The sequence below is a fragment of the Caretta caretta genome, chromosome 11 (genome assembly GCF_965140235.1).
Source record: "Caretta caretta isolate rCarCar2 chromosome 11, rCarCar1.hap1, whole genome shotgun sequence".
NCBI classification, from domain to species: Eukaryota; Metazoa; Chordata; order Testudines; family Cheloniidae; genus Caretta; species Caretta caretta.
The window spans coordinates 12,445,049-12,466,208 of record NC_134216.1 but is presented as its reverse complement, the minus strand read 5'-3'; the positions used below and the strand labels follow the sequence as shown (position 1 = coordinate 12,466,208).

The following is a 21,160-nucleotide window of genomic DNA, read 5'->3' as shown; positions in this document are numbered from 1 at the left end:
CAGGTGACTGAAGGATGGCTTTAGTAAGCAGTATATAGAAAGCACTGCTCCATCTATCCCCCAGTGAATTTTTTTTAGAAAAGTATATATCCTTTGTCTAGGTTAGAATTTTTTTTCAATCATGCTTGCTAAATTAATCATACTTTTGACTACATTAATAATATTATTTCACTTTTTAACTATAGGCATTTATATGAAAAGGATTTTCATTTTGTAGTAACATCAGCTAAGTGTAAAATTTGGAAGGAGAGCATCAGTCCTCTTGTTTCCGTGCATAAGTAGTTGTGGAGGAATCTCTCTCACCATGATGTACCACAGTACACAGGTCATTTCACCTTCCTCTTAAGATACAAGTACATGTCACTTCCAGAAGCAAGACTAGCTGATCTTCAAAAGTCTAGTCTAACATGGCAATTCCTGTATCCCTTACTCAAGAAACTGTATTTTACTCAACATTATGCCTTTGTCACTGTTAGTTGCAAATCTACTCAGCTGATGAATAAGTTAAATGGAGACAATCAGATATTCCTAGAGAAAAACTTGGCATCACCAGGGCTCACCTGCAATTATGGACTCTTGTACCAGTGAAAAGAAAGTTTGTGTGCAGGGATTAACAAAGGGACAAGTGTGTAGGAAGATAACCAAAAGAACTGGCATTAATGTACACTGCAGCATCCATAAAGCATCAGATATATAATACGGGGATGCTGAAAATACACACAGTTTAACTTTCACTTCTCCTAGACCATTAGGAGTTGCAGGTGGTCCCATAAGACATTCAAAAGACATTTTCTCCGACATGTATATTAAAGTCTATGATTATACTATGATCTGTGACTCCAGTGTCTCAGGATAATAACAATCTCCATGCTGGTAATAGAGACACTCTCATGGAGATTTCCTAGAACTGTATTGATTTACAAGAAGGTATTAGCAGAACATATTAATGACTAAAATGTAACTTATTTACATCTGTTCCTTGGGAAGTGGGCGGTGCTAGAAAAACAGTTGTGTATTTCAAAGGGGGAAACCTGAGATAGTCTTTGCTGAGGGAACTCTGATAGATTTCTGCCTACCTTTTCCTGAAGGGAAGAAGCAGTCCATCTCCACACTGCTCCGAGAATGGGAGATGCAGAGTGTGCTGCTGGGGACTAGGCCTTCCTGAGGGGGGCTCCGCTCAGTTGTCCGTACCAAACACCAGCCAGGCCTTTCACTGGGCCTCTCCAGTAACTCCACTGTCTGTCCCACCTGGATGCTCAGCTCACTGCTGTGGCCAGCTGTGAAGTCTTGTAGCACCACGGTTAGTTCACACCCTCCAGACAACTGCCCAGGTAGAAAGAAAAATATCAACAGGTTAAAGTGCACTGAATTCAATTGGCTGGTATACTGTATTTGTATTGGCAATCCTAGATCTTTGGCTGATAGGATTTCTGTTGCAATTCCTTAGCAGCTGTGTTAGTCATTTCCTTTGTCAAAGTTCAACTAGCCGTGCCTCTGATTTCCTTTATTTCTATTGCCAACCTTAGATAATAAATTCAAAACCACCCATCTGTTAACCCCTACATTTGCTGACGTTTTCCAGCTTTGGGAGATTTTCTTTCCAACACTTTTTTTTCTTGTGTCTTTTTGTAGGAGAGTAATGATTGGGGTTCAGGATTCCCCAGCATTCTGATCAATCTCAGAGTAAGCTCCAACTCTCCTGTCCACAGACTGGGTTACATTCATGTTCTGCACCTTCTCCACATGACATCAGCAGGGGTTTCAATGAGGGAATGAATACAGAATATACAAGAAAAGAAACCTGCCCTCATTTCACCAAAAGAGGGTTGTTCCATACAGTATGTTCTCTTTTTTGAAGTTATGAGGCCTCCACTGCTTCTCTTGGAAGAAAATCAGACCTCTCCTCCTTTTTAAGGGAAAAATAAACACCCGAAGGAGCAGCCTGGGGCATTTCTATTTGCCTTCCACAGGCGCACGTGTGGCCCTGCGAGTAATTTTTGTTTTTACTGCTGCCTTGTGCCAGGTCACGTTACCATGAGCTTGCCCCTGAACTCCAAGCCCTTCCTGAATGGGGAAGCCAGTAATGGGGGATGGGAGTACAAGCCAGTAATGGGGGATGGGAGTACTGGGGAAGCCAGGAATGGGGGATGGGAGTACAAGGGCTACCTGGTGTCTGTCGACAGCTACATGAACATGCAGCTTGAACATACAGAAGAATACATAGATGGTGCATTGTCAGGACACCTTGGTGAAGTTTTGATAAGATGTAACAATGTCCTGTACATCAGAGTAGAAGAAGATGGAGAACTGAGAGAATAAGTTTGTATATTTCTGGAAAATAAAGATCAGTTTTTCTCTCTCTCTCTCACACACACACACACACACACACAAACCAGTTTTAAAAGCTATGTGCGTTGCACTAAAGTGCCACTAGATGTCTATGTTTGCCATCATACACCAAGCTAATAATAAGGGACTGAATGGCCGTTTTATCTAAATATGGGGGAGGCTGGGTGGGATGTACTGAACAGCATATTAACAAACCACTGTCTCAAATGAGCTGGGCTTAAAGCCAAGAAAATAAATGGCTGCATGTTCCCCTGGATACTCCTTAAATGACAGCCAGAGACTGATCATTTCCAGTAATGAGGGTGGCAGGTGTTACAAACTAGGCAAAGGCTTTCTTCAGGTGGCCGATTTGATTTTTGGAAAGTATGTCCATTTTCACTGTTTAAATCGAAGAGGAGAAATAACCCTAATATCGCCTAGGAAAAGAGTGAGTCGCCTTGGGAAGCCACTGCTTCAGAAAGTCAGAACACAGTAAAGCATGTTACAGTGAACATCAATCTATGAAGCCCTGCACTGAATATCTGACATGTCCATATCAATTATTTGTGACACTGCACCTCGTGCAAAAGACACAGGAATGGCTACCCTAAAAATGGAATTATGATGTGGCTTTGTCAATATCTTGTTAAATTCCTAGTGGTCTGTGATAAAGGGTCCTTCAACCAGGACAGCACTTCTAAACACCTCCACATAGGAAGTACCTTCACTTGGTGAACCTCAGATATTGTCATTAACTAGTGACTTCTACAGCCTTATTGTTTTCCTCTTACTTGTTAAAAATAGTCACTCAAGGCAATGGGCCAAATTCTGCCAAGTTATACTGGGATTTGGAACAATTCCACTGTAGTTAATAAAGCTAATAAAGCTGGATTTATTCTGGTATAACTAAGGGCAGAAAGGGTCTGAAACTGTACTCGCAGAGAAGTAATAGGAGAGTTCAGTTTCATCAAAGGGATAGGGGCATATCTAACTTATCTAGACTGTTCCCTCACATCCGCTTCAGGTGTTGCTATGTGTCTGAGGGATGACAAGGCCTGAGAACGAACATCTGAGGTTCAGCTAGAGTTGTGGAGAGGGAAAATGATCTCTGGTTATCTTACTCTAGTTGTGACAGCAGATCATTTCAGGATCCTCTCAGTTACATCCACAAAAGGAGTTAGCAAGTAGTTTCACCTGGTATGTATCTGAGCTTTGACTACCTGGCAGCAATGGCAAGTTTTGGAAAAATATCTGTAAAGCATATAAGTGAAATGCAGATGGATCAGCCTGTTGATGGTAGACATCCTTTCACCTATGAAGTGCTCCCTTAGTCTATTACTTGTTTAATACATTTTTAAAAAAAGAGAATAATTATTTCAGCCATAAAATGATGTTATCATATCTACAATCAGTTATGCAAAATAAAATACACGCATACCACAATTACATTTGATATGAAAGAGAGAAAAAGAAAATACATAATGCCTCAGAGCCTGTATTTCATATGAAAATAGTTTAATACGGTTCTTCATGAGGTGTTCCCTCATTATTTTAGAAATAACCCCCCGTTATACTTTATTCATTTAATAAATCGATAGCTGAGTGTTAGTTAGCATCTAAGCACTGTGCAGTAGGAACAGTACAAAACATGAATATAAAAATAAAGATCCAACCTTGAATAGACAATAAAGCAGAACAATAAGATCAGACACAAAGACAAACCCAGTACTCCCCGGGCACAGAGAAACCCCCAGGCATAGGCATACCCAATTAATATTAGAATCAGTAAGAAAAGAGAATAGCAAATACAGATAATAAACTATTAGCACTTAACAAAGGGGCCCAAAAACAGTTCAGCCATCATGACCTGAAAGCAGCTAGTGTGGGACTCTGGCAATTCTGACCCAGGTGAAACCTGCACAACCAGGAATTCTGGACTCAAAAACCCCTACCCTGGACTAGTTGTGCCTTGGTCTCCTGTGTAGCAATAGCCAGTGGCCATGAAGACATCTTCTGTGCTTTTTTTGTGCCTGAGCCACGGAATATAACTGATGAGTTCAGTACACTGTTACAGGCTGAGATGTGTCTGTAAGGAGTCACATAGTTCCATCTGATTAGCTCTCAGAAATAGTCCCTTGGAGTGACCAACTCCATTCAATGAGGCAGTGAGCAGAAACATAGAAAGAATATGTGCCATTTGCTATGTGGGCTGCAGAGAGCCAGGCACATTCCGTAGGTCAGCCACTGCTCCCTGTTAGTGCCCCAGTGGAGCTAGCCATCCAAAGGGGAGTGGCAGAGAGATGGCAGAGCTGAGCAAGCACAGAGAAATGTATCCACCACACCTGTGTGAAAAGTTGACAGAGCAGCCACTGCAGAACTTCTGGCTGAGTCCCTCCACATCCCATGAAGCCTAGGCTACAGCTTAAAAGCCACAATATGACCCATAGACATTGAACACGTTGCTAGCTACACATGGCAACTAATTAGAGATGGGCACAACTGCAGGGTTCAGGTCCTGGTCTGAACTATCAGTTTGGATGCATGGTCATCTCTATTCTGCCTTTTACTAACTATCCAAGCCAGTTCAGGATTATCCCTGTTATAGTTATTTTACACACTTTCCCTATGCCTAGTATACCAGGTGCATCAGACAGAACACCTATCTAGACCTTCCACACATCCCAGTTATGCAATGGAAATAAATTTCAGAGGAATGCTGGCGCTAGAAGAGAACCCCATCCTATGCCAGCACAATCTGCAGCGACTGAGTCATTCATCGCTACTATAGGATGCACACATGGGGGAAAAGCTCACAAAATTATGAGCACTGATGTGAGCAGTTTACTTTATGTTGACTCTGCTGACCCAACTACACAACAACGTCAGGCTCCCACTGGAGCTTTCATGTGGAAGGACCCTGTCAATTGCCCACCAGCCTTGGGATGATGAAACACAAGCCTTAAAAATGATCCCAGTCATGAAGACATCCTGCCGTCAGGCAATTCAAGCTGCTCCAAGCACAGGAGCCAGAAAAACTTTGTGAGCCGTATGGTAATGTTTAATGTGGAATTAATGTATTATGGTCTTTTCTGAATCATAGTCTGATATATGAACATGGGCATCAGCACATCTGTTTGGGCTCAAGCAGCAGAGTGGCCATGAGAGAAAGTGAAGGGGATCACAGACTGAGCCCCAAAGTCTACTTATCATAAATATTAATATTGTAAAGACTGCCCAGGTCACATCCAGTCCATCCCCCTGCCAGTGCAGAACTACAGTACATTTGCTAGTGCCTTATGACTTTATCACTCAAATATTAAAGAGAGATGGGAATAGTCCTCTGGCAGAGAGAGCTGGGGTTTGGGCCAGATGTGTCCCCAGGGAAGGAACCCTAAGTACTTCTAAAATGGGGACAAGTTAGTCTCAGGTAAAATAAACTGTGGGGAGCTAAGCACTAAGTGAAGGTTTACCTGGAATTTGTATTATCTTTTATTAATATACCAAACCTCACCAGGGGTGACTAACAATACTCTATGAGAGTGTAGTTTTGTTCATCACAGGGCAGGAATGCCACCTTTTTACAAGTTTAGGGGAAATCCTCCAAAGCCTCAATTGTTCATCCCACATGCTGCAGTGGGTCTTACACACCCTGCTTCTGAAAGATCAAACCAAGCTCAGTTTGAGAACTGGGAAGTCGCTTATAATCTGTTGATGGTTGCTAGGTAAACAAATAAATACTATCCTGACAAACCTGTAACACTCTGAAGAACAATGTACTCTGTTCAACTACCTGTGGACATGGACTAAACAACACCCAGAGCACTTCCTGTATCTGAGGGTTATGGGGTTAATTACAGGTCAGACAATCTCACTGCCAGTGTGAAGAGGTAAATAACCAAATTACAGGCGGGACTGATTCCAAGACCTATGTCTGAATTCCCTGTGTTTTGGGAATGTTCAAATCTTCATCCAAGTTTTGCAACGGAGGTCCATCTCTAAACTGAATAGTGGATGGAAGGTAGGGAGCTGGGAGGAGATTCTATGCACTGTGCCTAACACTCACTACTTTTCAAATAATTCCCTGTGAATTTCACACTGGACTCCAAACACTGTCAACTGAGGTTGCTTGCCTGACATGCTTTTGCCAAGGTCTAAAACTGAACTGCGATGCCAATTGTCCATTTAGGCTATTGCCCTGTATATAGCTAGCCAATATTAGAAGGTTCATTGGCAGGCAACGCCCAAGGCACTTTCTTTTGCAATATTAATCTGTTTGGGGGAGGGTCTGGATAAAAGGTTCTACTTCTGGCCCATCTCTAATTAATGCTCTATGTATATTTGCATGGACTTCATTGTTAACAGAACTCCTGTGCTTGTGTTACATCTTTTTCACACTTAACTTATTTCTCTTTCTCCATATCTGTTTGGATTTCAGTTTTAATATTGCAAAAACAGAGATGTCCAGAAGTAAAAAACAATACATAGCACCTCAGAATCGAGGTAGCATGCAGAATACATTTCAATTAAATGAAGAGCTATTTACCCCTTCAGTACAAATCTTAAATAAACATATCTGATTTTCACACAAACAGCAAATGGTGGAAGATGAATTTGTTAGAGTCACTGAGAACAGCTCAGGCTATTTAACTGTTCTAAAATATGTAAACATTATTACAAAAACTCACAGTAGCTTGCTGTTTACATATATTCAATAAGATACAGCCCTGTGCTGGTTTAAACAAAGTATTTCTGTATTGTGCACTCATATAAATTGCTAGTTTTCTGTTGCTATTAGGATTTCTGCCCATCTGGTTTTGGATGACAGCCCAGTTTTGGATAGAACCATTTAGTTACCCTAAACAGACTATTCTAAGAGGGTGAAAGAGGCAGAGAGAAAAAGAATGGGGTTTGCATTTATATATCAGGAGATAAACAGAAAAATGAATTAGATTCTTAAAGGTTGATTTGGTCTGTACTGAAAAATCTCAGAGCTGTCACCACAGCCCAGAAGGGGACTACAAAATTAGGCTTTCCACTGCTGGATTTCACCTGACAATTTTCAATGTACAGCCTGGGGGAAGGGAAAGGAGGTAAGGAATGTTCTCTGTATAAATGTGTGTAATTTCCATAGGAGATTTGGAAAAAGCGAGGTTAAAAAAGATCAAACAGCATAAATATTAGATGGTGATTCGGCATCAGAGAAGGGCTTTAGGTTTATCCCGGTGTGACTGGCTCTGCCAAAGACTACAGGCATTGAGGTACCCAGTTTCCTCCACCTAAAGCCTGTGCAGCTTTGAAATGCCTGGCTGAGAGCACTGGAGATTCTGGTTAACATTTTGCTGCATCTCTGTGAATAGGTTTTAGTGTGGGCCAGACTGTGATTTCAGGCACAAAGGGGCTAAATTGGGAGTCATGAGGTGAATGGATTTACTCCAGATTTAGATTAGAATTAGACCCTTTATCTGGGGAGTCTTTAACTCATTGCTGAAGTCCTTTTTCAGGCAAAATTTCATTGGCTTCAGGATTTGGACCTGTTACATTCAACTTTAATTTTCATTAAGATGGGCATGACATTTTCCTCTGACTTTTCTCTTCTCTTTGATAAAATTAACACAATCAGTCAATGGACCCCAGTTCCCTGGGACGATCTATTTCTATGTAACCCATTAGTTGCACATCTGGTTGAGATCACTGTGATGCTCTGCAGCCCAAATTCACAGCTTACGCTACTGTGAGTAAGGCGATAATGCCAAGTGACATTACGAGATGCAGCAACCTATGGAATCAAGACATATCATGTGATTCTATGGCAAGAGAAAAAGGCAGTGATAGCAAGTGGAAATGTATAAATATATTAATAGAAAGGAAATCTGTTTTTATGAGCTCAAATAACATATACCTTTCATGTTAAACATCTCATTGCCAGACTGCACAACCACATCCTGGCTGTGCTGAGTTTTGGATTGATGCACATGCTCACACATCTGCAGTACAGCTTGAATGGCACTCTGAAGAATTTCAGAGGCATTTTTCAGGAAAATACGGCTTCACTCTACCCAAAAGAGCACATTCAATGTTGTCTGGAATGTTTTCAAGGTCAAGGGTGACCAGATGTCAAGTGTATTATGTTTGTTCAACAACTTGCTTTAGAATCCAGTCAGAACGTCAGTATGGGCTTGATCCTGGAAAATTGTGCGTACCCTTTATGGCACTCAGAACCTCTCAGAGGGTGCTCAATGGCTCCAAAGCTCACACTTGGCTCCCTGAAATAGTACAAAACGAGCAGAAACCAGTTATACCTCCTTAGTGGGCACAGAGCTAACATAGCAGCCTGCGTGTAGGAGGTTAGGAAGGAGCACATTTAGCTACTCAGCTGTTACAGCCGGTAGCCCCCAGTTTGTTCTAAATTCCCCCAGAGATTGGGAAAAACAGAGTATCTGGACCTAAATGGCCAAGAATTCCCTCAGCAGAAGTATTATACATCATATGTCATCTCCCAACAAATTGTTCAGCAACTCTGTGAAATCTAATTGTATACTATGACCAAAAGCTTACTGGTAAACAGCTCAAGGCACTGTACAAACACCACAGGCAAAGCTCAACAATGTGGTAAGTGTTAACTAACCAGGGAACTGAAAAGGTGAGTCTCAAATGGGCCTTGGATGGAGAACATAAAGATGTCTACCTGATATCAGCGATACAATAATATGCTGGAGAGAGTTCTACTCTCTCAGAAGTTTTGGTAAGAAACTGTCTTTATTTAGACAAACATTAATGAATGCCACACTCATTGGTTGACAAGGCTCTCCCTAGACATAATACTTTGTGCTTATATAAGTGGCTGTTATCTGAGGCTCTCAGCTCTTAAAGCACTTTCTGAATTTTAATACACCAAGCTTCACAACACTTCAGTGAGATCAGTGAGATTATGAGTTCCATTTTATCGAGGTACACAGAGGTTAAGAGATGTTCTCTAATGTCAACCAATAAGACAAAGGCAAAGTTATGTAATGCCCAAGGCCCTGCCTGCTAGTCTCCTACACAACTAACAGACACGTTCCCTTTCTTATAACCTACTTCTTCATTGTTAAACAGACACAGGAGAGCCCTGCATTCTGCTGCGCTGTGTGGGCAGCCTCTTCCCTGAAGCATGCAGCAGGGCAGGATCCTCCACAGCTTGCAAGATAGTGCTAGGATCAACACTGGCTCCTATCCCAGACAACTCAGACCACAATGGAGGCCTGTGGTCTGCTGGGTACGGTGTCTGCTTATACACTTGTGTATAATGAAATGTGCAGCATGAATTCCTTTTCAAAGGAGCAGCATAGTGCACCTCTTCCTTCCCCTGACCATGGAATCCTGCCCTTGTCAGACTATTTGGAGAAGATGGGAACCATCTTCCAGTGCCCTGCTCCTTTCAGAAAGCACTGGCCATAGCAATACTGGGTGCAAGGTGTTTGACATTCAGCAAAATGTTAGAGATTCAACTACAGTACACTAACCACCTCTGCTTTTAAATTATATTGAACTGGAAGTTGTTTCCTGATGTCTATAGCACAGGTCAGATCTCAGATTAAGTTTCTCCATAGGAGGTGGCAAGCGATGCTCAAGGGGTAAACAGGATTTGGCGGGCCAAGGAATATTTTGTTAGAGCTGAGGTAATCTCAATTTATGGAGTTGAAATTTGGTGGTATACACATTAAATATGGTTTTACCTCAAACACAGATGAAGCCAGAAGAGATTAATATCACCAGGATTAAGTTTACTTTAATACAATCTCGTAGTTTGTCTAGATAATTATGTTGCTATCTCTACATTGTTGCTTCATTGCAAAAATCTCTGCCCATGTTCGCCTGAATAGGGTCAGATATTCCAACTTCCAGAGAACTCATAAAATGAATTGATCCGGTTGAAACAAAGGCTGGATACCTGACCTGTTTAATGCAAAAAAATGATAGTGTCTTGTAAATGTAAACATAACAGTCTGCAATCATACCGGTAGCATCACACCTACAGACCCCCGTCGTCAATGGATGGGATCATACCTGGGATCTCTGGAGCTAAATGCATGAGCTAAAAGCCATGTGGCTCTTTGCTAGGGCTGTAGCAGACTCATTAATCTCTAAGTGGTCTTGGAGAGGGGACAGAGCACCACACCCAGGAGGTGTGTGGGTTACATACTTCCCCTACCTGAGGAAGCACATCCTGCGTTTCAGGACTTCCCAGTTGAAATCCCAGATGAGTCCCCACTTGTAATGCCGACAGACCCTGGTCGTTGTCGGGCGGGATCAAACCTGGGATCTCAATGCATGAGCCTCTTCTGCATGAGCTAAAAGCCGCATTTCTCTTAGCTAAGGCTGTAGCAGACTCATTAATCTCTAAGTGGTCTTGGGGCCACTAGAGGGGACAGAACACCACACCCAGGAGGTGTGTGGGTTACAGTAGCATCACATCAAGCAACCAAATAATCCCTGTGCAGGAATGCTAGCATCTCACAATGCGTCAAAGAATACTCCATGAGAGTGTAGTGTAGTTTGACGTGGGGCATGCTAACTTCTCAAAACAGGTAAAAGCTGAATTCAGAAAACAAAAACACAATGAAGGATTTAAATTATTCCCTGATGGGTTGTTGTTGTTTTTTTGCCCCAAATGTTGAAATCTGAGAACAGATGTTTTTTATACAATGGGTTTTATTTTTAACTGGAGGACATTATGCAAACTATGTCTAAACCATATGGTCCTGTAAATCAGACTCCCTTTTGCCATTTCTGGAGAGGCTAGCTTGGCATACTTTCTCCTTTTCCAAGTTGTTTCCCTTTTATAAATTTAATAGCTGCTATTTTTCATTTTTATAGAGGGTCCCTAGACTCAGTTACTATAAATCAGGGCCTAAGGCCTAGCATTAACTCAAGGGCGGATTTAGATAAATTTTCCTTAATGATATTTAGTAGGTTGTCTAATAGAACACAAAGTCAGATTCATACTTGAGATTACGGAAGAATGTATCTCAAGGAATTAGCAAAGTAATTCTCCTCATAGCTAGGAAAGCTGCAATGCTTTGTATTTTACAAAGTGTTATTAGGGACTGGCACCAGTCCCCATTACCCTCACAGGTGTTGCACTACAGAATGGAAATTTTCAAAAGGATATTATATAGTTGAACATTAAAAACATTTCATTGACAGTGATTGTTTAGAAAATATTGGGTGCCAGATTCAAGCCTTGGGCTGCACATACATATGTGCATGGGAGGGGAAACGAAAGGACACGCCGTGGAGTCCTCCCCAGGTACCTGTAGAATTAATGCTTTCATAGATCCTCCACAGTTGGAGCTGCAGAGGGGGGCATTCTGGGCTGCAGCTGGACTGTGCTTAGTCCATTAATTTAGTGCACAACTCTCCCCCTGCCCACATTTCCTGTGCACTTTCCTCCATTGAGATTAATAATGCTCCTGGCATGAGTAATCTTTGTGGATGGCTGTGTAGGAGTAGTGTGGCCATTCCCAAGCAAGCCATAAAATATGCCCAGGCTTTTGCAAGATTACTGTATGCCCATGTCCACAAACAAACAACAACTAAACAATCAACTGTCAGCATTTGGCTCTGCATCTACAGCTGGTAGAGGATTTTAGATATATGCTCTGACAGTGACTTGACAGATCCCCTGGTTGCCCCTCTCACTTGGAAAGGGATGTTGGCCACATCAAATCCTTCCACATCAAATCCTTCCAGCAGTTTCCACTCCTGCACTGGATGCATTTTGCACCACAAGGGGCTGCAGCTTGGGTTCCACCAGCTGATTCCTTGGTGTCTGATTTTCCACTGCATTACACCAGTATTTCACTGGTGTGACTCCACATACTAACTATTGTAACAGAGTGGACAGTTAGGCCTGGTGTGTTTACAGCAAAGGTCTAATTGCACATAAAGCATTATTAAAATAAGGATACTGCTTAAACCATAACAGCATGAGAGATTACAATGGTCTTTATACAGATCAGCTTATTTAAAATAGCGATAAAAAGACTCTGGCTGTGTTAACAGGTTTCCCTTTTTAAAATATTGCCTATGCTACTGTACTGTGGGTCTCAAATTAACCAACAGCTTCAGTTTTTGAATTTTATAATTCTTGGTCTGTCCTTCAGACAGAATTGAGCTGAGCATGCCCAGAGGACACTGCTGCTATAAAATCTGTTCTTCTCTTATTACAATCTCAGATTGCATTTTTTTTTGTTCCTCCTTGGGCACTAAATTCTATTGCAAATAAGAATACAAATCCAGGATTTGACTGTAGCTCTGACTTGCTTTATGAAACTGTTTTAGCTGAAAAGAAATGCTCATTAACGTTGCCAGTTACATTATAAAAGAGCTAAAAATGGATCAGTGAAGTCTAGCGCAAAAAAGGAAAGAACAGAATTGTCCTAAAAGAACTGGCTATGCTCCTTTGATCAGAGGGTGATTTGAAAAATAATATCCATTGATAAGCAAATCCAATGCCTCCGCTTCAGTTCTTCCACTGAAGACATTTCAAATCAAATACCGTGCCCTATGCAATCGGTGTCATATTCAAATAAATCTGTTCCCTTCGTTCTTCATTTTGACTTAATCAATACAGAAAGCCTCATTTTCAAAGTTTGACTAAGTTACCCCCACTTGCTTTGCTCACAAATTCTATATTTTTACTTTTTGCGCAATATACTGTGGCATGGGAGATATACCCTAAACTTAAAATACTCCTTAGGCTTTCTGGAAACATTAAATGCACAGCATAACCATAAGGTTCTCATATCTAAGTGTAAGGTTTGCAGTGTGACAGCCAAGTAAATGTAATGTTTCACATTAACATATTCAACATGCCTTTAACATGTATATGAATCTGTCAAAGGTACTTACCTGGGCCCATCAATGTAGTATATGAGCGCCTCACAATCTTTAATGTATTTATTCTCACAACACCCTTGTGAGGTAGGGACGTGCTGCTATGCCCATTTTACAGATGGGGAACTGAGGCACAGAGAGGCTACAGGCCAGATTTTTAAAGGTATTTAGGTGCCTGTATATCTGGCCCCAGGCAACTTGCCCAAATTCACCAAGGAAGTCTGTGGCAGAACAAAAGACTGAAGTCAAATCTCCCAAATGCTAGGGTAGTGCCCTATCCACTAGACCATCCGTCTTCTTTATAGGAAAGTTCCATTTCAGAGAGAAGGCTGGAATTTTCAAAGGCACTTAGGGGAGTTGCAGCTAAAGCCCACTGAAGTTCATCCTAGCTAAGCATTCATTTGCCCAGGGTTTCTTTGAAAATCCTGTCCTAAACCTGTCTGTTTCAGTTGTACTTCACTGTTAGAATAAACTGAATAAGCTGTACAATGTACCTGTATAGTGGAACTTCTGTTAGCTTCACCAGTGCATGTTAACTACTAACTAAACTAAGCCTTTCTGAAATGATGGCGGCATTGCTAGAGATTCCATAGATAAGGCTGGACAGAGATTTTTACAAAACTAAAATCTTTGTGTTTTATAATTTAATGATTGAATTCAGTCTCCATGTATGGCACAATAACTTTTCATAAGGAAATTTCATAATGAAAACTAATCGCTGTAGAGGACGCTCTTTTAAAAGTTTGCCCATACTCTGCACATCTTTTGAGTTCTTCTGGTTAAACAATGGCAGTCCTAACCAATCACTCTCTCTCACACATGCTATTTTGGTCACACGCCACTTTTGAAATTCTAGAATTAAACACATACTTACTGCCCATATTCAGCATCAGCTGAGTGCATTACAGCAAGATGAGCCACCAGAACTGTTCAGCTACTTCTGTTACTTTCCTAGGTGGTTTATCTTAGAACAGCTCCTCCTCAACAAAGCATAGCTCGTATTTTCATACCATTGGTTCTCCCACTGCAGGCTCTAGGCTCTCCCACCCCAGCTCAAGTCTATCTCCCTTATGCACAGACCAAGTTTCCCTGTATTCCTTGCTACAGACCTACTTACCCACCATGTCCCCATACAACTCACATATTCCCATGACCCCATATGTCCCAAGAATTCTGCTTTCTGCAGGTGCCCACCAAGAGTCTCCACTTCCTGCCACAGGTTTCCTGTCCCTAGAATTCTGTTCCTCAACATGATCCTACACCCACATCCCAAGTTCTCATCATTCCTCCTACTCACCTATCACATTCAGCTGTTATCAACATTTAGATTCAGCAATGTAGATATGTGTCAGTAATGATACTTAAACACTGACAGATATAATTGTTGCTACAATATTGACACATACCAATGTTTACAAGCCTAATATGGTAGGGAAGTAAAGAGTGGTGATGAGGGAACGTGTTGTGAAGTGCGGCTGTGTGGTTGATGGGGAAAACAGGGCTGTGTTTGGTTAGAGAATGGGGAGGATTTGGGCTATGCAGTGGAAAAGAATGGGGCTATATGGCAGAACACGGGTAGGAATATACCTCCGCAGGAGACCAGCCAAGGAAGTGGGTTGTGGAGGGTGGCGGGCCTTAGATACATTAGAGCAATGCAGGAGGATGCAGAACGGCAATACACATCAGTGCTGATTTCCGTCCATTTGAATAACTATCAATGTTGATAAATATTTATTGGAAAAAAATGGAGAAATTCCTTTGTTCACTTTGAGTTAAAGTTTACTAGACTGCATAGCCCATAAACAAACTCCAAAGCAAGGAAATAAGCTAGGGTGACCAGAGAGCAAGTGTGAAAAATCGGGATGGGGGCGGGAAGTAATAGGAGCCTATATAAGAAAAAGACCCAAACATCAGGACTGTCCCTATAAAACCTACTCACCCTAATAAGCACAGGGAAATAAGTAATTCAATACCCCATCTAAACTCTTCTCATTAGTAACTCCTCTCATACTCAACTGCCGTCCTTCCATAAGACATCAAAAAAATAAACTAGTATCACTAGCAGCTTTCTCAGGTAACCTGGTGCATGTTCACACTCGCTGCTATCTGCAACCTCTGTATCCTACACCTTCAACCTACCACTACCTTTTGTTCGGTGTTTCACTGCTGTGTCATTTCTTCATCTAGACTGTAGGTTTTTTAGTGTAAAGATCTTTCTGATTTTATCCGTTTATACCCATAAAATGCTAGCACACTTTGGGCACTACAGTAATAATAAATACCTGCGCTGATGCAGAAATACAGTGATCACACCCTTACATTACCTGCAGCACAGCTGCAGAGCCTGCCCTTGGAGGTTTTCTGTGCAAATCTTTTAAGCAACAACCTTCCTAACATCTCAGCTGTAAAACCATATTTTTGGCTGTATACAAAACAGCATCCAAGGAAGAAATGAAACAGTGGTACCTATTTTCAGTGATAAGTACAAGGAAGGACTGCACCTTTGAGATGTTGTACACAATGTTCCCTCTAATTTTTGACAGGCTGTGTGCACAAAAAATTTCTTCTGTGCAAATTGTTGTGCTTCTGTGCAAATTGTTGTGCGTGCGGTGTTTCGCCGTGTGCATGGGGTTTAGGATCTGTGTGCGCATGCACACACGCATAGCTTAGAGGGAACAGTGGTTGTATATAGTGTGGCAGAGCTCTGACCTTGTCCCCATGGGTCCCGCGCTTCCAAGCAGTTTATGCTAGCCTCAGAGGCTCACTGCAACCCTCCCTGTAGCCCTTCTCTCTCTAGGGCCAGGGTTACAGTCTACTGAGTCCTTTTCATCATAAGGCAGCAAGGAGGTTGGTGAGAGAACTCCCACAGTCTCTGTTGTCCCTATGGGCTTATTCCCAAACAGTTTAGCCTCCTGTCCTGACAGGGGCCTGTCTTCCCCTCCTGGGAGGTGTTTCTGTAGTGGAAGGTTGGGGGGAACCCGGCCCCACCCTCTACTCTGGGTTCCAGCCCAGGGACCCTAATAGCAGCAGCTGTTGGCAGCTGACCTTTCACTGCCAGAGTTGCTACATTTCCCTGGGCCACTTCCCCACAGCTCTCCTGCTTCTCTCTCTGAATGCCTTCTTCACCCTTACCTTAGGGCTCCCTTTCCAGTGGCTTGAGGTTGTCTTCATTACCCAGCCCTTCAGCCACACTTCCTCTCCTCTGGCTCCCCTCAGCCTGACCAGAGTGAGCCCTCTTATAGTATCAGAGGGGCCTTAATTAGGGTCAGGTGTTCACATTAGGTTAATAGCTTCAACTGACTGTTTGCAGGCTAATTGGAGTCATGTGCCCACCCTGGCCTGGAGCAGCCCGTGCTCTGGTCAGTCAGGGAACAGAAAACTGCTTATCCAGTGGCCGGTATATCTGCCTTTGACTACTCTGCTGTACCCAGCTGGCCTGGGTCTATCACAGTAGCATGGAAAAATGGGAAGAGAACCTGAAAAACTCATCCCAGAAAGTGGAGCAATGCAGGAAAAAAATATGAAGGTATTTACACAATATGGCTAAATCCTGACAACTTTCATCGACATTTTTTTCTTGTTTTTGGTAAAACAAAAACAAACAAAAACACTGAGGACAATTTTTTGACCAGCTCTGCCACAAAAGAATAGAATAACTGTGGTATCCACTTGTCAGATAAATAGGTTTGAACTACATCAGGTCAGGATTATTTTTGTTTGTTTGTTTCTGTGAAAAATTTAGCCTATTTTCCCCAACTTTGTTCAAATTTGTCTTTTTTCAGGCTTTTGTTGGGAAAATCCCAAACTGCAACATTTTCAGGTTTTGCTTTGTACAATGAAAATCCTCACTGAAAATGGACATTTCCTGCAGAAATATTCATTTATACACAAAACCCAGGTTTTTTTGTCATTTGTTTTACAGGATCTATTTTGAACCCAATGCATATGGTATGGCATGTATCCAAATCATGGCCCCGATTCAGGAAAGCACATGCTTAAGTCCCATTAGAGACAACAGGACTTAAGCATGTGCTTAGAAGTGCTTTTCTGAATCAGCACCTGTGTGACAGACTCATAGAGCCATAGGGTTAGAAGGGACCACAAGGGCCATCAAGTCTAACCCTCTGCCAAGATGCAGGATTTGTTGTGTCTAAACCATCCAAGACAAATGGCTAGCCAGCCTCCTTTTGAATACCTCCACTGAAGAAGTTTCCAGAACCTTCCTAGGCAGTCTGTTCCATTGTCCTGATGTTCTGACAGTTAGAAAGTTTTCCCTGAGATTTAATCTAAATATGCTATACTGAGTTTCAACCCATTGTCTCTTGTCCTGCCCTCTGTGACAAAAGAGAACAACTTTTCTCCATCTTTATGGCAGCCTTTTAAGTATCTGAAGACTGCTATCATATCCCCCTTTATCTCCTCTTTTCCAGACTAAACATACCTACTTCCTTCAGCTTTTACTCAGATGGCTTACATTCCATCCCTTTGGTCATCTTTGTCGCCTGCCTCTGGATCCTTTCCCATTTCTCTACGTCCTTTCCATACTTTGGTGACCTAAACTGGAGACAGTACTCCAGCTGAGGCTTAACCAGTGCTGAGTAGAGCGGTACTATCACCTCTCATGACTTGCATGCTATGACTCTTTTAATGCAACCTAAAATTGCGTTTGCTTTTTTTTGCAACAGCATTGCATTGCTGACTCATGCTGAGGTTGTGCTCCACCACAACTCCCAGATCCTTCTCAACAGTGCTGTTGCCATGCCAGTTTTCCCCCATTCTGTGTTTGTGCATTTTTTTCTTCTCTAAGTATAGCACCTTACATTTGTCTTTGTTGAGTTTCATTTTGTTATCTATAACCCAGCTCTCCAATTTATCAAGATCCCTCTGAATTTTAGCTCTATCCTCCAAAGTATTGGCAACCCCACCGCACCTTTGTGTCATCTGCAAACTTGATCAGTGTGCTCTCTATATCTACATCCAGGTCATTAATAAAGATGTTAAACACCAGACCCAGAAGAGATCCCTGTGGAACCCACTTGAGACATTCCCTCCAATCCAACATAATTCCATTAATAGTTACTCTGTTTGTGGTTGTTTAACCAATTATGTATCTACTCAATGGTAGTTCTGTCGAGCCCACATTTCTCCAGCTTACTTATCAGAATGTCTTTTAGAACTGCGTCAAAAACCTTGCTGAAGTCCAGGTATATTATGTTCACCACATTCCTCCTATCCACCAAATCAGTTACTCTGTCAATGAAGGATATCAAGCTGGTTTGGCATGATTTGTTCGTGGTAAATTCATGCTGGCTGCTAGTGATTATCCCTTCATCCTCCAGGTATTCACAAACTGAATGTTTTATAATTTGTTCTAATAGCTTCCCAGGAATCAAAGTCAGGCTGTCTGGTCTATAGTTCCCTGGCTCCTCCTTTTTCCCCGTTTTAAAGATGAGCACTACGTTAGCCCTTCTCCAGTCTTCTGGAACCTCTCCTGACATCCATGAGTTTGTAAATATTATTGCCAGTGGTGCCAAGATTTCTTCAGAGAATTCCTTCAGTACACTCAGGTGAATAGCATCTGGCCCCACTGATTTGAATTCATTCAAATTGGTCAGAAGATCTCTGATGTGTTCTTTACTTATCCCGATCTACTTCCCTTCCCAATTATTGTCTCTCGTAACTTCGCTAGTCATCTGATCACATGTTATTTTTGTAAGAATACTGAAGAATAGTAGGCATTGAACAGCTCTGCCTTCCTATCATCTTCCATTATGAGCTCACCTTCTTCACTGAGCAGCAGACCCACACCATCCTTGATCTTTCTTTTTTGTCTGACATATTTGAAGAACCCCTTCTTGTTGTCTCCAAAAGTTCTTGCCAGCTGTAACTCATTCTTTGCCTTGGCTTTCCTGATTTTGTCCCTACATGCTCACACAATTCCCATGCATCCATCCTTGGTGACATGCCCCTCCTTCCCCTTCCTGTATGTATCCCTTTTTGGTTTTAGGCAGCTAAAGAGCTCCTTCTGTAGCCACATTGGCCTCTTGTGGCTCTTTTTATCTTTCAGCTGCATGGAAATAGCTTGATGTTGAGCCACTAGTATTACATCTTTTAAGAACTGCCAGCCCCCCTTGACTCCTTTTCTTCCTAATTGGTCTTTCCAAGGGACCTTGCCTACTGTTTCTCTGAGTTAGTTGAAATCCGCCTTTTTGAAGACCAGTGTCCTTGTTTTACTGATCTCATGTTCTCCTTTCCATAAGATCTTGAATTCTATCAGATCGTGGTCACTTCCTCCCAAGTTCCCGACCAACTTCATGTTTGAAACTAATTCATCCAAAATGAATTGTTTCCTCAACTTTCTGAAACAGAAAGCTGTCCTCTACATATGCAAAGAATTTGCAGGACACATTAAGTTTTGCTGCAATAGTCTTCCAACAAGTATTAGGGAAGTTAAAAAAAAAAAAAGTGAGTCGCAGCCAAGCCAACAATAAAATGCTTATGAAGAAATTGATAAGCACTTCAATCCTTGATCAGGCCATCTGAACACACAATTCTATAATTTACACAAGATACATATACTGAAGATGGAGTGTAGCCTAGTGGTAAGTGCAGTGGACTGGGAGTCAGAAAATTTCAGTTGCATTCCCAGTTCTCCTGTTAACTTACTATTTGGCAATGAATAAAATGAATAAAATAAAGTAAGACAACCGTAGAACATTACACAAAAAGTTCACCAAAATTCAAAAGAAAGAAACTGATCCTTGTATCACTTTGTGTCTTATAGAGTATTTCTAGGTATTTCTTCAATTCTGCCTGGATTAAATGTGTGAGCTTCTCCTTCAGGAGTTAATGAAAGGAGCAGAAATAGAAGAGGGAGAAAAAGATTTCTTCATCACTGTGAATGCAGGATGAAATACTCACACAGCCACCCATTCCACGTGCATGCACACACTATGGGCTCATTTCTACCCTCAATTGTGCGTTACACACTGACCTCAATGGCAGTTGCACCCGTGCAAATGAGCAGATTGGCTCCTATTTCTTTCTCCCTAATGACAATTCTCCCACTTATGTATAAAACCAACTCCCTTGCATTGTGCCTTCCAACTCCTTGGAACTTGGCAATCATCTGACTTCATCCGTCTCCATTAGGATTATGTTGTTTTAGCAACTGACGCTTGTCAACATTCATCTTCATTCGTCAGTTATTTGGGAACTATAAACTGACATAGTTTTGTCTCAGAGTCAGATGAGCTCCACTGTTATTATTTGGTATCATTTGTTTTTTGTTGACTCACGTTTGTACGGTAAATATCATTTGACATTAGCTGACTCCATTTTCCTCTCATGCTAACCCAGCATCATTTCATATTGCTCCTTTTCTCAGCTTTACATTCACTCATCAACCCAGCATAATTTTCATTGTCTTCATTCATATGACTAGATCACATGCCTTTCTCCTTCGCATTCTAGGAAACTGTCAGTTTCATGCATACAGTTTAGCAATGATAATTATGCAGTTTAATTTATTAAAATGATCATATGCTGCCATGGCCAAGATGTGTAACTGCTGTAAATTACTGTTTTAGCTGTGGTAAGAGAAAATGCATCAAGAACTGGCATGGTACAGTTCCTCTACTGATTTAAAATCTATTACAAATGTAACACATTGTCTCACTTATACACCTGATTTTGATACCTCACAGACACAGCCCAGCAGAAATAGTCTGCTTTCTCCACTAATGTATTTTTAGTGTAAAAAGAAAAATGTTTGCTTTAAATACTTTCTAAAAGCCTCTGTTCCAGTTATTTTTTAATTAACAAAAGTAGTAGGGTAGTCATGCATTTGTAGATTACAACTATGAAAAGGAGAAACACAGATCTAGTCTGATATTATTAAAGGAAAATTAACTGATCTTCAACATTAAACATGATAATCAATCTCACTGCAAAA

General features: G+C 41.5%; 1 protein-coding gene across 6 annotated transcripts in view; it reads right to left on the bottom strand.

Annotated features, from left to right (window-relative positions):
* Nucleotides 1-21,160, bottom strand: part of KALRN (kalirin RhoGEF kinase) — a 779,108-nt gene that overhangs the window by 147,571 nt on the left and 610,377 nt on the right. For all 6 annotated transcript variants that reach the window (XM_048869043.2, XM_048869046.2, XM_048869044.2 and 3 more), the window contains exon 34: nucleotides 1,077-1,323. In XM_048869043.2, the coding sequence (XP_048725000.2) occupies nucleotides 1,077-1,323 (247 nt within the window). The remainder of the gene's footprint in view (nucleotides 1-1,076; nucleotides 1,324-21,160) is intronic.